This window comes from Leuciscus leuciscus, assembly GCF_965113295.1.
Source record: "Leuciscus leuciscus genome assembly, chromosome: 1".
NCBI lineage: Eukaryota > Metazoa > Chordata > Actinopteri > Cypriniformes > Leuciscidae > Leuciscus > Leuciscus leuciscus.
Genome location: NC_138725.1, coordinates 36,182,431 through 36,205,213, shown reverse-complemented (window position 1 = coordinate 36,205,213; position 22,783 = coordinate 36,182,431). Strand labels below are relative to the sequence as shown.

General features: G+C 36.3%; 1 protein-coding gene across 4 annotated transcripts in view; it reads left to right on the top strand.

Annotated features, from left to right (window-relative positions):
- rbfox3b (RNA binding fox-1 homolog 3b) overlaps positions 1-22,783 on the top strand; it is a 207,159-nt gene that overhangs the window by 110,822 nt on the left and 73,554 nt on the right. For all 4 annotated transcript variants that reach the window (XM_082164859.1, XM_082164857.1, XM_082164858.1 and 1 more), the window contains one exon: positions 20,932-21,168. In XM_082164859.1, the coding sequence (XP_082020985.1) occupies positions 20,932-21,168 (237 nt within the window). The remainder of the gene's footprint in view (positions 1-20,931; positions 21,169-22,783) is intronic.

The window sequence follows — 22,783 nt, the reverse complement described above, 5'->3', positions numbered from 1 at the left end:
CTGACATCATGCAATAGTTTTTAGTAAGAAAAAGACCCAAGTAAGAGTTTGGTGATAGCAGCGCACGAGACGAAAATTACAGTTTTTATTAAAATGAAATACACTAGAATAATAACATGAACAAAAACCACCCTATTTATAAATGAGAAACGACCAGGAGTGACTTACACACAGAAGCGTTTACACAACACCAATTTCAACTAAAAACTGAAAACTTGTTATGCATTTTGGCCGTTCATTTAGACGACAATGTCGTTTTTGGGGGCTTGAAAATGCAAACTTTTGAAAATGTGTTCTCAAAGTGCTTTTTTAATAAAAACAATACTGTTATCAACTTCATGTAAACTTAATAAAAAATAATAATTGTGATGCGCATGCACTGTACTACCTGTTCAGTCTATAGGCGCACTGCGTAGTGTTTCTTTACAAAGTGGCATTGCCAACTACTGGCCTGGCATTAATAATACAGCGTTTTTAGTCGTTTTCGTGGATCCGTGTTAACGGGGATCGTTTTGACAAAGTTGTCGTCTGTACGTGAAAATCGCACAGGAAAAAACATTTTCCGTTTTTAGTACACTGTTGTAATGTAAATGTGCCCTAAAACACAGGAGAATATATACAAACGATACAAAAAGGCAACTACATCAGGAACAGGTGAACATCAATGAATCAAAGAGTAACTATAGAAACGAAAGAAAAAGAAACAGAGTGGGGAAACTTGAACTAAAGGAAACTAGATCAGGAACAGGTGAACATAATCAATGAAAAGAGTAACCATAGAAACAAATGGGGGAGTAACGAGTTACCAAGAAAACTAAACAGAGCTGGGAAACTGGAACTAAAGGTATGTTTACACAACAATGATATATCTTAAAACGGAGACGTTTTTCCATTGAGTTTTCCGCGTACAGAACTTTCCGAGTCTTCCGCGTACAGACAACAAAACGATCCCCATTCACACTGATCCGCGAAAACGACTGAAAACCCTGTATTCTGCTGCCAGGCCACTAGATGGCGAGGAAATACTACATACGCATGTGAACACGTAATACGCATGTGCATGATGCTCATGCTCATGCACGTCTTCTTAGATTCACGTTTTTGTTGTTTACAAGGAGACCGTTTTCAAAAATGTGCACTTTGAAACCGGTTTTCAAAAGTTTGCGTTTTCAGCCACCCAAAGCGCCGTTGTCGTGTAAACAAACGGCCAAAACGCATACAAAGTTTTACGTTTTTAGTTGAAAACGGTGTCTTGTAAACAGTTCCTAACTGAGCAGAATGTCAAAACCAAACAAAACTCAACCAAAACAAAATTTTACAAAAAATTATCTCAAGAACCAATGGTGTCAAGCCTAGCAGTATTCTGGACCATACATGAACACAAATGAGAATTGACAGCTGTAATCACGTTTTAACTAGTGCTGGGCAACGATTAATCGCATCCAAAATAAAAGTTTGAGTTTACATAATATATATGTGTGTACTGTGTATATTGTTTTATATAAATACACACACTTGCATGTATATATTTAAGAATAATTTGTTATTTATATCTAAAATATTTATATTTATATATAATATAAATCAGGTATAAATATATATACAGTATAAACATGCAAATATTTCTTAAATATATACATGCAAGTGTGTGTATTTTTATATATATACAAAATAATTATACAGTACATAAACATATATATGTAAACTCAAACTTTTATTTTGGATGCGATTAATTACGATCAATCGTTGCCCAGCACTAGTTTTAAAATGTTTTGGTTTTGTGTTCCACGGAAGGAAGAATGGCTGTTTGGAATGACATGAAGGTGATGTCATGAGTAAACGATGATGAATACAACCATGTGAGTGTTCAAAAACAAAGCATAGGAATGCAGTCATTTTATGGCACGCTTTTGGTTTGGTCAGTACTTCAGAGGTGAGATGTGATCTAACCCCGCAGCCCCGGTGTGGGTGTAGCTTTACTCCATTATCCAGACACCGGACCGGGGCTCCAGGGGCCACTCTCAAACGCCTCCATCAATGATTCAGGGATTCAGGAGGACGAGGGGCTCCTCGTGCCAATTAGACCATCTCGGGGACAACAGCGTGTGGTAGAGATGGAGAAAGACGGATAGCGAGGGAGAATCCGACCGGATCTTCAACCCCCCACTCGACCTGATTATTCGCTGCTCCCCCAGCGGTGTCATTAAAGAGAGACAGTCATTACCTCGAAGGAAAGACTCAGTTCTTCCTCCGCTGGGAAATCTCAGCCTCTTAGACGAGCTCGAGGAAGGGAAGAGCATTAGGATCAGATCTCTTTACCTCCAATCGCTGGTTCACGCTCACGCTGAGCCGGGGAAAACGCTCGTGATTCACTCATGTAATGGCACAAACACGCTTTGATTGCTGAATTGACACAGAGGCGGTCGGAGACTTTCATTTTTCTGTTGCGGGGTAAATGAAAAATTGCCTTTTTCCAGCTGGGTGTCTTCTGCAGGATGAAGTTGTGATAACAGGACTGTGGCTTTTTTTATTTTTAGTTTCTTTGCCAATAAGTGCTCAGATTTAGCAGTTCATCTCTCCTGAACAGAAGCTTCGCCACATGTAAAATGAGCCGTGATGATTTACTACTAGGGTAAAATCATAGTGGAAAAAGTAGAATCCTGTTAAAAACAGTGTGAACTCTAAAAGTTTGATGGTAAAAGTTTGACCTCACATATTCTCTCAAAAGTCCTTCTGATAGTCTAAAATCAGTCTCTGATTTATTAAATCAGAATATCCTATATTGATTAAAAGTAATATTATAAAAAAAAATATTGTAGATATAGTATTTCTATATATAATAATATATTGAAAGTAGTTTTATTAATCAATCTCATATTAATTTAAATGAGAATATCCCATATATTAATTGAAAATAATATTACAAATCAATATGATATCAATATATAAAATGTATATATATATATATATATATATATATTTATATGTAGTAACATTGTATATCTTGATATCATATTGATATCATATTTTAATACTATTTTCAAGTTCAATTTGCACTAATATTTCTCCACTGCTTTCATAAAATTGGGTAATGATAATAGCCGTGTTGGTTTCCTTCCATAATATCAATTTATTACAGCGAGCAAGCTGTTTCCCTGTCCCATCTTTTTACCAGTAATACCTCCCAGTTGTGCACAGGTTTTTAAAAGCTACAACCAATCGTGAATCCCACCAATCACAGTGGGAACGGCCACTATGATCAACAGTGTAGCCATTTGGCCATAAAATCCCCCATAAGTTTTGTTGCGGCCCACGCAAAGATTATGATGATTCCGTCGGCGGCTCCATCATTCCCACACCGTCTGTCTCCTCCCTCGACGCTCCTCCCAGCAAAGTCACATTTCCATTTTAAGATTGAATCCCTGCTCCTTTGTGAATAGAATCGAATTACACTGAAAAGCACTGATTGATTCTTACCAAACACAATAGTTTGAGCGCTTAAGTCAGTGACACCAGGTGCCTCCTCCTCCTCATCCTCCTCCAGGAGCCTATTGAATGTTGTCTAAGATGTCACTGTGTCCATTATGAGTGATTACGGATGAGGGGGGAATAGAAGAGGGGAAAAGAGAGAGACTGAGATGGTTAGTGGAGGAGCTTCAGGTGGTCTTTGTGATGTTTGGATCCGTAAAGCTCACTTATACTGCTGTTAAAGTGTTTTGCACTTGCAGTTTAGCTTCAATAAACGCTCTTCCGGACTGGAGAGGAAGTTTGAGTTGTGTTTTCGTGGCACAATGAACTCTTTTCTCTCAGCAGATGAAGGCAGAATTGATTGTTCGTGGGACGAGGCCTTTAAGTGCTGTAACTGTGGATGTAATGCGCTCAGGATCTCTCATTACATGCATTAGGGCGCTATTAACTCGAGCTGGACCCATACACTCTGACACATTCATGGTATGTTGGGAGGGAAAAGTGTGTCCAGGTCTTTCCCAGAGGAACCGTTCGGCCTAATGTCTTATGAACACACACACACACACACACACACACTGGCGGTCCTGTCATCACCTCACCGGTGATACATGGATCATCTTCATGTTTGATTTCTCTCTCCACAGATCAGGGTTGTTGTTTAATTAGTGGGTTTTATAACGCGATGACCGACATCCATAGAGCAGAGTGACTAAGATCCAATTCCAAAATGATGCTGGTGATATAGTGTGCCTGCTATTTATGATGAAAAAAAATTGTTAGATTAATATTAATATATTAATAGTAATCATTTAATATTTTTCCACCATTCAATTTTATCATATACATAATATGATTAATCACCTACAAATACTGCAAAATCTTCACTGTTATAAATGTGTACTTTTTTATTATATCTTAAAATTATACGTTTTATTTAATTTATTAAATTAAATTAATAAAAAAAAATTGAATGTATTTTATTTCAATCTGAAAAAGAAATATACATGCAAAATAAAACTTATTTAAAAGTTACAACATAATGAATATTTCTCAATGTTTGTAGGTAACTAATCATATTAAAAATGTGAGAATTGTATCTATATATAAATGATTAATATTATAAATCTATAGATATATGAATGCTATTTTTTATATGCAATTATATAATTTCTGTGTGTGTGTGTGTGTGTGTGTGTGTGTTAAATGTTATGTGTTATGTTGTTTTATGTTATGTTACATTGTTACATCACTTTGTTATGTTATGTTATGTTGTTACGTTATGTTATATGTTACGCTATGTTACATTATGTCATGTTACATTGTTACGTTGCGTTTTGTTGTGTTGTTTTATGGTACGTTAAGTTGTGTTTTGTGGTGTTTTGTTACGTTATGTTACGTTGTCGCGTTTTTGTTGTATTGTTTTGTTACGTTATGCTGTGTTACGTTAGGTTAAATGTTACGTTAAGTTGCATTGTTACGTTATGTTGTGTTATGTTGTGTTGTTTTATGTTACATTATGTTGTATTATGTTATGTTACGTTTTTATGTTGCATTACATTATGTTACTTTATGTTGTTTTATGTTATGTTATATGTTATGTTTTATGTTACGTTATATTATGTTTTATGTTACATTACATTACATCTGCTGTAAACTGCAGGAGCTTGGAGGATGTTAAAAACCGAGGCTAGTTTTCGTGATCTGTCCTCTATCAGTCTTAAATATTCACTTAATCATGAAATCATTCCTGTTTCTGCTGAAAGTCATCGGATGTCCACCTGCTCCTTGACATTTCAGTCCTTCCCGTCTAAATCCAGTCAGGATTCCGTGAAGATACCTGATGAATCCGTGTGCGGCCCTGAAATCAAGCACTGCGTTTTGTTGCTCAATTTTTAATGGCATGAATGACGGATTACGGCAAATGTCACAGAGAGACGTGATTGAACAGTTTGAAGAGCGTTGCTTCAGTGTCTAATTACTAAAACAGAACTAGTGTAATGCTGAGAGATTAACAGCCTCTGATGGATTCATGTGGGATCAGAACCGCTCTGAATATTTCTTGTTTCTGTTTATGATGAAAGTGAAGTTATAGTATGAAGTAATTATGATATTTTGTTGAAATCTGTTTTTGTGTGTCTAGTGTGTGTTGCCTCATTATAAAGCAGTCTCAAAGTCTCTTAATACAATTCTTACTAACTGATTAAAGATTTTCTTAACTTTTTTTTTCTTAAGAAGTTTATCTTTTTTCAATGATTGTTCATTGAAATTCAAAAGTGCATCATATAAGTCACATTTTGTGTCTTTTGTGTTTCATTTTAATGATGCATTATGGTTAATTTTCAATTCACATATTTTTCACTCAATAGTTTTCCCTGCATGGAAACATAATTGTGTAATATAATTATTTAGTATTTTACTGCTCTCTATCATTATGCAGTTCATTTTTTAAAATATTTTTTATAAGTAAATGAGTGAAAAATAAATAAATAAATACATATATATTATATTATAATACATGTTTTTCATATAGTAATATTATTATTATATATTACTTTAAATATTCCTATATTCCAAAGTAGTCAATAAATTAGAAAAGTATATATATACTTTTATATAATCACATCCAAAATAAGTGTTTACATAAAATATGTGTGTGTACTGTATATCATTATTTTGTATATATAAAAACACACACATGCATGTATACATTTAAGAAAAAAATGTTTTTTATATATAAAATGTTTATATATAATATAAATATGTATAAATATAAACAGTAAATAAATGCAACAATGTCTTAAATGTATACATGTATATGTGTGTATTTATATATAGAAAATAATTCTACACAGTACACACACATAGATATTATGTAAACACAAACTTTTATTTTGGATGCTATTAATCGTTGCCCAGCACTTCTGTGTCTGTGTCTGTGTGTTATAACAAGAATTCTTTTCTTTTTTTTTAATAATATTTTGCATTCCCAAAAGTAGTACTTGAGTATCTTTCCTTTTAAATATTGTTCTTAATACAAAATTTAAGAATAATTAAAATTCTTAAAAATAATCTTCTTTAAAAATAAAGTTCAGATAACCTCCAACTTGTCTTAAATTCCCAAAGGTAAGATGGATAAGTTTAATGAATTTATTGGGTTGTTTCAAATTAATTATTCATCACCGAGCCTTTGGCAAGAACCATCATACAAACACCAAAGCCTGTCATTTAATTAAGGAAAAATAAGATGTTCTTAAAGGGATAGTTCACCCAAAAATTTAATTTACCCCATGATTTACTCACCCTGAAGCATCCTAGGTGTATATGACTTTATTCTTTCATACGAATACAATCAGAGTTATATTAAAGAATGTCCTGGCTCTTCCAAGCTTTATAATGGGAGTCAATGGGTTTATGTCTTTGGAAGTCCATTAAAGTGTATATATTCATGATTAAAGTGCATCTATTCATGATTAAAGTCATTAATAAAGGTCTTGTGAAGTGAAGCGATACATTCGTGTAAGAAAATTATCCATATTTAAAACTTTAGCGACTAAAGTAACCAGCTTCCGGCAGACGGCAGTACGCATCGATTGATGCACAACGTAAATGACTGCAATTGACGCCTCTCGCGGTTCAAACTAACAGGACTGGGCAACCGCATTCGTCATTACGTTGTGCGTCAAGTTCAAGTGTTACTCTTTTTGCGTAAGTTGACTAGCGTAGGCCGTCTGCCGGAAGCTGGTTATCTTAGTCGATAAAGTTTTAAATATGACTATTGTTCTTACATGAACGCATCGCTTCACTTCAGAAGGACTTTATTAACCCCCAGAGCCGCCTGGAGCACTTTAATCATGAATAGATGCATTTTAATCATGAATAGATGCACTTTAATCATGAATGGATGGGCTTTGATGGACTTCCAAAGACATACACCCATTCACTCCCATTATTAAGCTTGGAAGAGCCAGGACATTTTTTTAAATAACTCCGATTGTATTCGTCTGAAAGAAGAAAGTCATATACACCTAGGATGACTTCAGGGTGAGTAAATCATGGGCTAATTTTCATTTTTGGGTGAACTATCCCTTTAAGAAAATCTCTGAGAATATTCCAAGAATTGCACCTATAGGAACATTCTCACGAAATTCTTAGAATTCATCTTAAGGAATCCGGCACCTGATCTCCTCCTGTAAGTTCTGTTAGTCCTTTCTCTTCCTCTAATGTGTATTTCACAGCTCTCTGGCTCTCCTGCCACCTCAGCGTTTAGTTTCCTCGTCTCTAAAGCGCTCTGTCCCTTGGGGGGCTCACAGCTGGGGCTCTGATGTTTGAGCCGGGGGTCCCGTCCGGGCGTTCGCTGACTTTTATGTGTTTCTCCGATGGAGCCCCGAGGACACTAGCGCCGCGCTCCTTAAACTCTAAAAGCCTTTTCCAGAAAATTGCGCGACTAATAGATGTGCATCTGCTCAAATCCCCGCCGAAGACGCCGAGCTCCATTGATTTCTGGATGATCTCGAGCCGAGATTGATTCGCTTTTCCTCTTCATAAAACTCTCCACACTCCAGCGTCTCCCGAACCCGGAGCTCCTCCACGCGTAAGCGGCGCGGGGTGAAAGTTTGGAGGTGGGAGAACAGCTGGCGGAGACCATCTGATCTGTGTAGGTTCATTCAGGTCTGAAGCCGGTAATGTGTGCATCAATCTCTGAGCCTCACGCCTCCGCTGAGACCGACAACTCCTTACACAACTCTCACAAAGTCCTCCAATCAATCACCTCCTCTTTCTTTCCGTCGCTCGGACTTCCACCTGTTTCTGTTTTGAGTCTGTCACTGCAGTGATGCAAACCAGAAGGGGTGATGCCACCAACTTAACTACATGTTTCAGTGGCTCAGCAGTTTCAAAACATCTTTTCCACTCACAAACTAGTTCTCCGGCATGTAGCAGTAAAACTTTAGGACATAAAGTGTCCATTTTTTCAAGTTTCCATGCATAGAAACTGCCTGAGCAGCTGTTATAGTTTGAAAGTGTCACTTCCAGAAGAAATGTATTTTTTAATCTCTGCTAATAGTATGTATAAGTTACTTTCAGGCACTGAATGAGTGTTTGAGAAGTGCTTCATAGCCATTATACTGCAGATAATTCATCAGCTGACTCCATTAAATGCCTGTCAACCAATCAGAATCTAATATTCAAAAGTGCATTGTCACACTTATTTATTTATTTTTTGCATTTAGAAGATTTGTTTTCAATTCACATATTCGTCATTCAGTAGTTTTCCCTGTTCGATATTGTCTTCTTTTATATTCTTATAATTGATTAGTAGTATTAAAACATAATTTTGTAATGCAATTATTTGGTATTTTACTGCGGCTTATCCCTATGCATTTTCTTTTTTTATAATTTATAATTTTCTATTTGATTTCTATTTGATTTCTAAGTAATAAATAATATAGTTGTTCAATTATTTATATATATATATATATATATATATATATATAGTTATTCAATTATATTCAATTATATATATATGTTTTATTGATATTATATAATTTATTTGTATAAGCAAGATAAAATATTGATATTGAATTATATAAGCTCATTTATTTAAATAAAAATAATTCTTATATATTCATGAGTCGATACATTTTAATTGATAATTTCATTTAATTTTGAATATATGAATAAACCCTGGATAAACGAATTAAATTATTTTAAAGTTTTAGATCTGTAAGATTTTGGTAATGTTTTTAAAGTGTCACATGAAAGTGTGTGTGTGTGTGTGTGTGTGTGTGTGTGTGTGTGTTTTATGTATTTTTATTAGTATTTTTGTTAGTAGCTTGTTGTAGTTAACTCCTAGTGTGACAGTAGTTGAACTGATTTAAGTCATGAGGAGTGCAACAACACACACACACATATCGGCCTCTAATGAAAGATTCATGGGTCAGTGGTCCCGTGAGAAAGGATGCGGATCAGTCAATTGCTTTTCAGCAAGTCATTTTCTCCCTCCGACAGTCACGCCGGCCGCCATTAGAGCTGGGCGTCCCGAACGCCTCCTGACGTGTGTGTGTTCAGTAAACGTCTCCTGACACGTGTGTGTTTAGTGAACGTCTCCCTCTTTCAGCTGAGTGTGTGAAATCTCTTCCTCTGTCAACTAGTCACAAATCAATTCTGGTCCTTGTTAGTGCTTTAAGACAAGCATCACTTTCACTATTGCTCATACTTCACTGTGTGTGTGTGTGTGTGTGTGTGTGTGTGTGTGTGTGTGTGTGTGTGTGTGTGTGTGTGTGTGTGTGTCGTCCTGCAGCGTTTGAATGTTTCTCACTTGCTTATTTTGGCTAAATTATGTGTCGAAAATAGGTTTTCGGTTAATTTCAACAGGTGTCGATCTCATTTGCTGTCATTCAATTGTATAATATACAGTCCCGAAAAAGATAGTTTAGTTAATCGTCTGAATAGAAAATATACAAAGTGTTTTGTTTTTTTAAGAAATATAGAACAAAGTTGTTTTTAAAGCAAAACATTTCTGTACCAGATAAGTATATGAATAGTCAAATCACCAGATAAGCTCTATTTGCTCAGATCAGTGTAATTCTAGGATAATTGATATACCGTGAGCTTAGAATTATAAGGTTCTATCTCCGTTTAGGGTAGTTCTGAGATATTGAGCATCAAAGTTTTTACATCCCAGCTGGCAAAACTGTTATGTAGAATAATCTACTATTATAGCTCAACAAGACCATCACCCTACAGGTACTTTAAGGATAGAATATCAAAATCCTGGCACATTTGGAAATGTGATTTTTTAAGATGGCCCAAATGGAGATAGAACCTTATAATTCTGAGAGCTCTGATTCTGTTTGGAATTATAAGGTTCTATCTCCACTTTTACAAATAAAACCCCACATTTCAAAGAATAAATGTATATAACCATTGATTTTAATAAATTTTTATATTTATAATACAAGCACACAGCTTGATTGGATTTTTTTATTTTGATTGGATATTGAATCTACTGGAGATAGAACCTTATAATCCCAACTCGGTTTATGTTTTTGTGAGATGGAACCTTTTTATTTGATTAATTATTAATAACTTTTTTTTTACAAAAATAACACCACACAGGCATTAATAAACACCTAATGCATCAGATTATGTCAAAAACTCAATTTCGACCAAAAGTGGAGATAGAACCTTATAATTCTAAGCTCACGAATTACTTTTTGTTAATATTTTGAATTAGATTTTATTTTTATATTTCTGTTTTTAATTTCATTTTACTTTTACTTAATTTTACTTTACAAATTTTTGTCATCTTAGTTTTTTTAGGCTTTTAAAAAATGCCTATTACTAAAAATATGTCTAACAGTTTGGTTACACTTTATTTTAAGGTGTAATTGTTACAGTAATTATATATTTAAGTACTGAGTAATATTAAGCAACTACATGTACTTACTATAAGGTTAGGGTTGGATTAGGGTTTGGTTGAGGGTTGGTTGCATGTTATTATGCACTGTTATTACTATGGTAAGTACATGTAACATGTAACAAGAACACTGTAAAATAAAGTGTTACCAACAGGTTTTATAAATTTTTATTATGTTAGTTTTACTTTATTTACTTTGTTATTCATTTAGATTTTAAAACTTTAAGTTAAATTGAATGAAAATGAGAAATTAGCTGAAATAAAACAAGTTTTGTTTTTATGGTAAAGGATAATAACCCTGCCTCAGACTAAATTCATGGATGAGTTTGGAGTGAATTCATTGTAAGACGAAGAATAAAAAAAAAACTTAATTTTCGCATTAAATTATTTATTTTGAACTAGGTGTGGATTTCATTACAGAAAAGCTCACATACATAAAGCGTGCACTGATAAATCAATCTGAATGAAATTGAGGAAGACATGAAACACACACACACACACACACACACACACACACACACACACACACACACACACACACACACACAAACACACAGTGGCATCAATTATGTGTGTGGTCACCAGCCCTCCATCCAATTCAAGACATTTAATTGGACGAAGGCAATGAAGTGTGTCTTCTCAGTCTCTCTCTCTCTCTCTCTCTCTCTCTCTCTCTCTCTCTCTCTCTCTCTCTCTCTCTCTCTCTCTCTCTCTCTCTCTGTGGGTCAGTAATGAGGTGAGGTGTAGGAGGTTTTGTCAGTTTGCATCATATAGTTTTACTTCTTAACTTTGTCTCATTAGAGCTCATGAGTGCTGAATATCGTGTGTGTGTGTGTGTGTGTGTGTGTGTGTGTGTTGGGACCTGAAGGCAGATGCAGTGGACACCTTTATTATGTAACATCAATCTAAAGTTTCAGCATAGAAAGATATTTGCTTGAGAACATCATATTTTTCCCCAAAGAATTAAATGAGAGGCTTTGATGTTTTATGGTCATATGGTGTGAGGTTATATATAGAGGTTATATTAAGAAGTAGACTCGTTTATTATTATTATTAATAATAATAATATAATAAAACACTGGCTCAGGTCCAATAAATAATCTTAACACATGTGATTTTTATTTTAATAATGTAAATGTTGAAAGTAACATTAACTGATATTAATAATGGCTTTAAATTATGTTTAGATTAGTTAAAATGAACTGACATTGGATATAATTTAAAACATGTAACTAACTGGTGTTAACAAATTAAACCTTGGACGTTCTTTTCAGGAAAAGATCCTCAGAAAAAACACGAAGTATTTCATGAAATACAAATACTGTGTTCAAAAAAAAAAAAAAAAAGCAGAATTTGAATCTTCAAAATGTTTGGTGAATCAGCTTCTGCTGTCTCGCAACAAGAACGAGACACTTTAAACAAGGTTTCCTCTTCTCCTGTCTTGTGTTTGGATCAGGCAAGATCATCGGGAAAGATTTTCTCAAGCTCTCAGGAATGATCTCTCTTCTATCAGAGATAATTACTCTTAATAACCCTCCCATTAACAAGATGAGGATCATGCATCATTAACGCTTTTATATCCTTCATATCTTCATCTCTCTCTGAGCGCCGGAGGGAAACATCATCCTCCATCTGAACCAGAGGAAACACACTTCTGAGGAGAGATTTACTGTAGACATGTACTATAAAGCGCATCTCAACTGACTCCTTTTTGTTTATTTCCTTGCAAAGTATAATATATTATCGCCCACCTCATTATATAAAAGTTGGATATACAAGAACCTGCATAAATACAGCACACTTACATACAGTGATATATACTAGTGACGCACCGATACTAAATGTCTCCGCCGATATGATAGCTCATATTCAGAATGATATCGGCCGATACCGATAGTTTGATTTTTAAACAATCGATAGCGAAAATAATAGCTTTAATTGGCCGATACATCGGTGCATCTCTAATATATACTATACACTCAAAATCTTATTGTACACTGCTCAGAGACCGTTGAGGATCCAAATGCAGCTTTATAGAAGCGTCCAGAATTATAATCCATAAAACAAGCAATAGGTCAAAACACAAGACAGATAATCCAAAAAGACAACATGGCAGAAAAACACAGGCAAATGTCAAAACAGAAATGAAGTTTGACACATAGGCCCTGTCCCAAATGGCGCACTTCATGTGGACTTTCGGTCTCGTGGACTTGAATTGCGCGTGCTCGCTGAGTCTACGAGTCCGTAGGCCGTCCCATTCAGCATTTTACCGCTCTGAAGTGTGCTCAGCAGCGCCCCCTTTGTACCCTTGAAGCGGTCTTTAACTACCCAGGAATCCTTGCGAAAGGCCAATCAGACAACAGATGGGAGGAGATTTCACTCACGGATAATTGTTGACATGGCTGTGAAGAAAATATTACTGTTTTTATGACCTAAATGTACATTTTACCAGTTGTTACCTACAGTTTATACAAACATTATGGTCATCGACCAGTGGTTGATGTCTCAAACATAATAATAGCGTGTTTAATAATACGATCGCATTATGATTCATTAAATAAATAGAACCGAATGGCAGGGCTTTACTGAGTCATATGTAAACATAGTATGAATATTGAAACCTGTAAATTGAAAAAAATATGTTTAAATTATGTTTTAAAATTGTAATCTTAGTTCAAATGGAACATTATGTATTATTATGTACAACTGTATACATCATTTAAATAAGCATGATTTATCTATTGTCTAATGCCCAGGTGATATGCATAATATCAAAATATAGAACTGTAAAATTAGGCTGTGTAGTGGACATGCAGATAAGACGTCGGAGCGCAAAAATGTGATTTCTCCTGTCCAACAACAACCAGACCGTTATTTCCGGCATGCCGATCGAGTCTGTCCCAAAAATACCTCTCAATGCGCCCTCGTGGACTCGCGCCAAGGGCCCTATAGGTCTGCACTACATGACGTCACCAAAGTGTGGACTCTGAGGAAGTCCACAAGTCCGGAGTGTGCCATTTGGGACAGGGCCATACAAGACTTCGCAAAGAATGAGTAAAAACACAGGGCTTAAATAGGCAGGAATTAACAAGATAATGAGACACAGGTGTAAGTAATCAAGCATAATGAGTCCAGGCATTGGGTTATGGGAAATGCAGTCCATGAGTGCGGATGAGCGCCCTCTGGTGTGTATCATGGGTACTCCAGCTGGTGGATGTGACATTTATACAATTATCTTGGTGGTTTCCAGTTGTTCTGGTCTGGTTTATTTGATAATAACTGTCATTTTTAATTGAGTTGAAGTCTATATTTGGTGTGCTGGTTCAGTCCGGCAGGTCTGTCTCAGTCTGAGATCATGAGCGTGATGTGCGGTGGTGTTTATTAGTGTGTTGTTTGGTCCGGTGAGAGTTGCAGGAGGCCTCGCCGTGTGTCATAAGAGTTTAAAATGATCTTCTGTCTTTTTGCTTTATTAAGACACTTTCAGCTTCAGTCTCAGAGGACGAACGGGCCACGGATGCCTGTTGTAGACGATTACTGCAACGCTCCTGAGTCCCAGAACACACACACACACACACACACACACACACACACACACACACACACACACACACACACACACAACATAAAGCTTAGTCTCTTTTTTACTTGTGTGATACACAGCTGTTTTAGAGAATTATAAGTAACACATTGATTTTACATCCTTTGAAGAACGTGTGAGAGGTCATGTGCAAAATGTGTTGTTATTGTTACCTAGAACTGAAACTATTCAAAATATGTTTAGTTCTATTGACTTTCTATACATTCTGTCCTACATTTCTGTTTTAGACAATAATGAGAGTAATTGGATGGCAAATGGTGAAAAGTCTCATGCTTTTTAGTCTCATGCTCTCACGATGATGAGTCACGAGATCTCGATATCTCAAACTGAGCTCAGATTTGCCAAGATACCAAAGTATATGAGTAAAAGTCAGAGATCTCAATATGAACACAAACCTTCCTCTGTTCAATGATCTGAGCTGCTCTCCACATTCATTTTTTATTTATTTTTAAAGCTCTAGTGGATTTCCAAACATCTGAGACCAGGCTGATTCTCACAATCAACACAAACGAGAACTTAATACACTGCTTTATCTCAACAGAATATTGGCATTCGTTGTAAGTGTGTACACTTAAAAAAAGAAATGAAAATCAAGGTTCTTTATTGGAATCTTTGGTTCCATGAAAGATGGAATCTTTCCATTCTACAAAAGTTTCTTTATACTGGAAAAAGGTTAATATTGACACACTGAGAAAAACATTAGTTCACTTCAGTATAAAAATTTCCTGATAATTTACTCACCCCCACATCATCCAAGATGTTGATCTCTTTCTTTCTTCAGTCGAAAATAAATCTTCAATGGGGTCCAACGGGTTGAAGGTCCAAATGTCAGTTTCAGTGCAGCTTCAAAAGCTCGACACGATCCCAGCCGAGGAATAAAGGTCTTATCTTGCCAAACCATCGGTCATAAAAAAAAAATAAAAAAAAACGTTTATATATTTTTTTTTTACTTTTTAGATTTTTTTGGCCTTTCAACGTGATTACGTAATGTGTGGCGCATCACAGCGAGTGCAAGACGAGGATTTGTGGTTAAAAAGTATATAAATGTTTTTTTGTTTTTTTTTAATTACCGATGGTTTGCCAAGATAAGACTCTTGTTCATCGGCTGGGATCGTGTCGAGACTTTGAAGCTGCACTGAAACTGACATTTGGACCTTCATTCTGTTGGACCCCATTGAAGTCCACTATATGGAGAAAAATCCTGGAATGTTTTCCTCAAAAACCTTCATTTCTTTTCGACTGAAGAAAGAAAGACATGAACATCTTGGAAGACGTGGGGGTGAGAAAATTATCAGGAATTGACTGAAATGTTCTTTGGGGAACCAAAAAAGTTTCTTCTATGACTGTGAAAACGCCCTTCTGGAAGCTTTATTTTTTAGAGTGTATAGGTCAGTATCCAAGGTCAAACAGCGCGTGAGATTGTGAGATGTTGGGGTCGTGGCTCAGCTCTGTCTGAAGGGAAAACCATCGAGACTGAGGACAGACACGCTGTTTGTTTTGCCAAATTTATTCCCTCACAAATGAGGTGTAAAAACGACACAGCGGAGCTTTCAAGCGCACCGAATGAAGACTAATAACCGGAGCCCGATGGACAGACCTGCTGTAAATTGGCCTGCCGCCCCTCTGCCGCTCTTTCTTCCCGTTGTTGTGCTGTAATTGGAGGGAATGAGGGGGAATCCTTCCACATCAGGAGGATCTGAGCACACTGCGAGTGTTCTGGCGCTGGGTTATTTTAGTGGACTCTCGGGTGCTAATGATCAGGTTCAGGTCTGTGGTTCCTGCTTCCTGACCGCGTACAGTTTGTTATTTAGTTTTACATGATCGTTTTCCACTCTCTCTGACCTGATGTAGTTACTGTACCTTCCACTTTATGGAACTTTTTATGCAATTTCTTTAGAGAAATGATTTCATTCAGTTGATCAAATTGATCAAAAGTGACAGTAGAGATAAATCCTGTTGGTTACAACTTTCTATTCATCGAAGAATCGTGAAAAATACCACAAAAATATGAAGCAGCACAACTGTTTTCAACATTGATAATAATAATGAATGTTATTTGAGCATCAAATCATCACATTATAATGATTTCTGAAGGATCATGTGACACTGAAGACTGGAGTAATGATGCTGAAAATTCAGCTTTGATCACAGGAATAAATTACATTGTAACATATATTCACATAGAAAACAGTTATTTTAAATTCTAATATATTTCACAATTTTACTGTTAAAATAATCATTTACATAAAAAGAAATGCAGCCTTGGGGAGCAGAAGAGACTACTTTCAAATACATTACAAAATGTACCGACCCCAGACTTTTGAAAGATACTGTACTTCTTTTGTACTAGTATACAGTAGGCAACATTTGAAGTGGATCAAAACCTTTCATCAAAGTTATACATGAATTTTGAACAATACCCGTTCTTGTCTTAGGACAACTTTGATGAACTTTTTTGATCCACTTCAAATGTTGACTGCTGTAGTTTACATCAGGAAGAGTTGAGTTACTGAATGCTGATATTATGTAAATGTGGGCGGTCATATGGTAATTAGCTCATGATGTGCTATATTAACCGAATAGAAGAACGCAGCTTTTTCAGGTCATGAATAAATGAAAATACCCAGAAAAACTCAAAGTATGTCTGCTTTGAGAGGTGTTCGACACCTCGGCTCTCCCTGATGGCTCTTTCCTGTCTCTCTGAAGGTGTGTGTGAGCAGTAATTAGCGTGCGCGTGTGTGTGGGATGCGAGGGCATCGGCGCTGGACTCTGAGGGGTTGAAGGTCTCTCCAGGACGCTGGCGTCTCCTCTGATTTACGAGCCTCTTTTTTCTGGTCTGGTTCATCTGCCCCCAGAAAATGTGTTTGTCACACACTTCAGAGCAGCAGTGGAGATCAGACGGCAGCAAGCGTGGCTTTGTGTTTCGCTAATAAGCTCCTTCTTCTCCCCGTGTGACTCGGAGCGTTGCCCTTTTTAAAGAGAGAGAGAGTGTGTGTGTTTCACTGCTGCGCTGCTTTGAAACTCAATGCTTTGTACTGTGTTTTGCATTGCGTCATGAAAGTGTTTTTTCAGAGGTGTTAAGGGCACTTCATTGTATTTGCAGGTCGGTAAATTGAGTTTGAGTGCTTTTGGGACTGGAATACTTGCATACTACAGAGTATTTTATAATATTTATAATCTTTACTTTATAACAATTTGATATTTGATATGTTTGTGCCCTGGAGATGTTTTGACATGCCCTGACATTTGTGCTTATTTCTGTTACTTATAACGTTTTCATCTGATCACACTGTATTCAGGGCAAACTCCGCTACAATAATATGTGAGCAGCATGTATGTAAAAGTTTGTAGTTTTGAGAAAATTACTTTTATGCATGTTTTGTGAAGAAAAAGAAAAAAAAAACTATTTTTAAGTCACTGAAATGAAGCCATGAAACCCATGCTAAATATTTGTTCACAAGACTTTGGAGAACTGGATCTTGTAGCCTATAATTTTTGCTTCGAAACAATGTGAAAATCATCTTGCCCACTCATTCACATAAAACAATATATTGATTGACCAATCAGAGCAGAGTAGACCAATCACAACAAACTGAGCCGTCTGACCAATCAGAGCAGAGTAGACCAATCACAGACTGGGCCATCTGACCAATCAGAGCTGAGTAGACCAATCACAACAGACTGGACTATCTGACCAATCAGAGCAGAGTAGACCAATCACAGACTGGGCCATCTGACCAATCAGAGCTGAGTAGACCAATCACAACAGACTGGACTATCTGACCAATCAGAGCAGAGTAGACCAATCACAACAAACTGAGCCGTCTGACCAATCAGAGCAGAGTAGACCAATTACAACAGACTGAGCCATCTGACCAATCAGAGCAGAGTAGACCAATCACAACAGACTGAGCCATCTGACCAATCAGAGCAGAGTAAGCTCTCAGAAAGGAGGGATTTAGAGAGACCAAAATACTTTATCAAACCATTTCAGACACTGAGAAAAGAGGTGATGCTGCAATGCATATTTTGAGAAAAATAAAGTTTTCTTTTTTTTTACTTGGATGCACATAAACCTATTGTAGGAGACCTTCAGATTGAAACTAGGAGCCTTTAAAATATCATAATAGTGCACTTTAAAATGCAAGTAGATAAAATTATGATTTGATAAACCTATCATAACTTCTGATTCATTACACTGGAAAAGAAGGGTCATGTCAAGCAAATTGCATTATGGTAAAGAGTTGCGTTGGGCTTTGGTTCTGCACTGCACATTTGATCAAATGTAGTTTTTGCATAATGTGCGCGCATAAATAAAGTATCATGTTATTGATCTCTGCTGTGGGTTTGATCTTAATGATGTCTGCGGTTCTGAATGTGCGTTAGAGAGTCGCTCTGAACTGATCTGGGATCAGAATGACGCAGCAGCAGAAACACACACTCAGCAAAGAGACAGAAAAGGGTTTATTTGATGGGTTCTGTAGGAATATTTAATGTGAGAGTCAAACTGGGTAATGAGGGGCAGCTGAGGAGAGAGACCACTTTTTCAGTATTTTATGTCATCAGTTTTAACATATTGATTATTCTGCATATTTATTGCCACTTTCATTTTCAGTATATATAGCGTTTTGCAGTATTTCCATTATATGCAGTTATGTTGTACATCAAATTTTGATAACAGATAAAGCAGTGACATTATTTTGCCGCCACATTAAAAGCATGGGGATTTGTGTCACTTTCGGTGTGATTTTGCTGTAGTTTCTGACCCTGCTGGTAGTTCCACACCACAAACAGGAATAAAGAGGAGATGAAACCGACAGAAAGCGACTGTGAGCGCTGATCTCACGTTACACTCGTCCTGTATCCGCCAGCTTTAATTGGGACCTGCGGTTTGTTCAGGAACTCTCTGTGTAGGTTTAATTCCCGCTCATTTACAGCGGCTGACGGTTCTCGGCTCATTAAGACTCCAGGAAAAGATCTGCAGGAACAACAGCTGAGACAAACACCAAATAACCATGACCAGAACAGGCAAACGGGAAAAATCCAGTGCATTTATCTTCCTCCCGAATTCAGAGATTCCTTCCACGCTATCTGTTTAATACAGGTTCTTATTTGTTTGTTTATTTATTTATTTATACCCATAAGTCTTATTTCCAGTGAAATACTGCCATGGACCACAGTGATCTATATCTTGGAATTATATATATATTATATAAATTATATATTTATATGACATGGAACTGTTTATTGAAACTTTAGACAAAATATTTCAAAAATCTTTGAAAAAATTGCATGTTTTTTGTTGAGTATCATGCTATACATCAGGCTTTTATGGCTCATATAGTGTGACATAGTGAGAATATTGAAGAAAAAGCATCTTAATTTTATTCATAGGCCCGAACTGTGCAAAAACATTGACAATGTTGATATTTATATGGCTGTTCAGATAACTTTAATGTAAATCAATGGGATATTTTTACAGTATAGCAGACTACTTACATAAAAGGCATATAAATATCAGTCGTCAATAATATGTCTTGGTAAGATGATATTTACATGCTTAGTTTCATGATGTCAAAGCTCTGTGGTTTTAAAACATATAATGCAATGCAATACAATACAATGATGATTGACTGAGGAACTAATAAACCTTCCTCAAAAGCCTGATGATCATATCTGATACTCTCATTTGAGCATGATTATTAATACTTTGTTTTGTGTGTGTGCAGAAAGATCAAGTAAAACTAAGTTGCTTCAGTCCAGTAAGTGTTCATCTTGAAATCTTGAGGTTATTCTTATGTTAACTTTATAGAAGTCAGTTCAGATTTCACCATTAAAAGACACGTGAGCCACAAGCTGAAGGTGAACTTTTTTTATAAAATCCCTTTTACTTACTAAAAACATATCAACCAGATGATAGAAGGCATATAGTAGTTTGTGTATAACAGGTGTTTCAGCAAAAGTTGATCATTTCAAGGCCTTTGATATGTGCGTATCAAATATGACACAGCAGGCTTTATAGGGAACCTTGTAGCTTGACAAACAACTTGGTTTCAACACCGCTGAGCAGAAAGTGTTCGTGTGAAGACGTGTTAAAGCGTCGACCGCTGTTAACATTAGTAACCTGTCAGGAAAATCAAAGCTCTCAGTCAAAACATCGTAAGGAGACTGATTTCCTTTTTTCTGCGCTGTGGAAAAATCCCAGTGGCCTCTAGTCCTCCGAGCGGCTTCTACAACAACACAAAGTCTGTTCATTAGTAATGATCAAGCGTGTCTGTAATCATCCGTGAGATGTGATCGTTGTTTTCCTGGCCTATTTAAAGCGCAGGGCGGCCCGTTTTCCCTGATCGGCCCATCAGAGATAAAAACATTCAGTTTGAACACACGACCCTATATGTGACGGCCGCAGGGGTTTAATGTATGCTTTTGTTTGCATTGGTGTTTGCAGGGTAACCAGGAGGCCAGCAATCCGGCGGACATGGCCCAGACGTACACCCCTCAGTACGGGCATCCCCCGCAGAACGAGTTCAGCGCCACACACACTCTTCCCACGCAAGACTACGCGGGACAGAACCGCGTCCCGGATCACGGCTTGACGCTCTACACGCCGGCACAGACTCACAGCGATCTGGCCAACGCCGACAGCAACACGCCAGCCATCAGCAGCGGGAACAACACAGCGCCGGTGCGTCAAACACACACACACACACATGCTAACAGGGGGCTTTCTGTGGAAGCTTGGTGAGAAGAAAAGTCCAGACAAGGAGACATTTAAGACTTTTTCTCTCGATTCTGAAAATAAAATGAGTCGGAATTGCAAGAATTAAACTTAGAATTGCAAGATGATAATTCACGATTCGGAGAACTTTTCTGACAGTCAGTTTTGACATTTCATCTGACATGAACTCAGTATTGCGAGATATAAACTCCGAATTCTGAGAAGAAGAGTTAAAGTCTGAGTGTGTGCAAAATGTGCGCACGTTAAAAAATAAATGCGATCTCACATTGTGTCAATCATGTTTGCACACTGCCTCCGAAACTTTCGTCCGTCTTAAAAAAATTCAAATCGGGTTCAATTTTCTGCGTTTTTCGCATCCGTAGCAAACTTTTTGAGAGGTGTTTTGACTCAGTTTGCAAGGACCTTTAGAATTGTGAGATATTTTTGTATATAAAAAGATAAAAGATAAAATATTGATATTCCGTAGAGAAAAAAAAAAACTGAATTGTGAGTTGTAAACTCAGAATTCTAAAAAAAGACAGAATTGCAAGATGTAAACTCAGAATTCTAAAAATAGAAAAAATTGCAAGAGTAAAAAATTCAGAATAAAAAAAAACTGAATTCCGAGTTGTAAACTCAGAATTCTAAGAAAAAAATTAAGAATTGCAAGACGTAAATTCAGAATTCTAACGAAAGATAGAATTGCATGATGTAAACTCAGAATTCTACAGAAAGACAAAATTGCAAGACGTAAATTCAGAATTTAAAAATAGACAAAATTGCAAGACATAAATTGTGAATTCTGAAAAAGACAAAATTGCAAGACGTAAATTCAGAATTCTAAAAAAGACAGAATTGCAAGATGTAAACTCAGAATTCTCAGAAGAAAAGTTATCTTTACAAGAAAATTCTGACTTTTTTCCGCGATTCTGAGAAAAAAAAGACATAATTTCGAGATATAAGCTCAGAATGATGAGATATAAACTCGCCAAACTGTAAAACAAAAGATTCAAAGTTGCGAATACAAAAAAAATACTATTTCAGTCTTTCTACTTCAAAATATCATGAGTGAAAACATTTTATACTGGTTTTGTTTAGTGTACGCTTATAAAGTACTTCAACTAGAGTTAAGCGACTGTTTTTATAAATAGAAGCTTATTTTTACACCAGTCCTTTGCAATAAAAAGTTAAAACACATTTCCCCCTCTTTTTCTCTGCTGTTCTGCCATTAAACGTGTGTTTGTATTTCTCTGATTTACTCCTGAGATTCACTATCGCTGCACTGCTAATGCTTTGCTCTTGAATTATACATGGCTTGTGTTGCTCCTCATTTATAAATCGCTTTGTATATAAAAAAAAATCTGCTTCCTTTAATGTGAATTAACAGTAGTTGTGTTTTCAAACAAGTCGCTTTTCTGTTTATTTAATTTATTTAATGACTTACAGAATTGAAGCCTTCCTGTTCCTGTGGCCCAAACTGAAGAACATTGTGCTTGCAACACTAAAGTCATGTGTTCGATTTAGGGAATGATAAACTGATTAAATGTTCACATTTAGTTGCCTTGGAGAGAAGTGTCTGCAT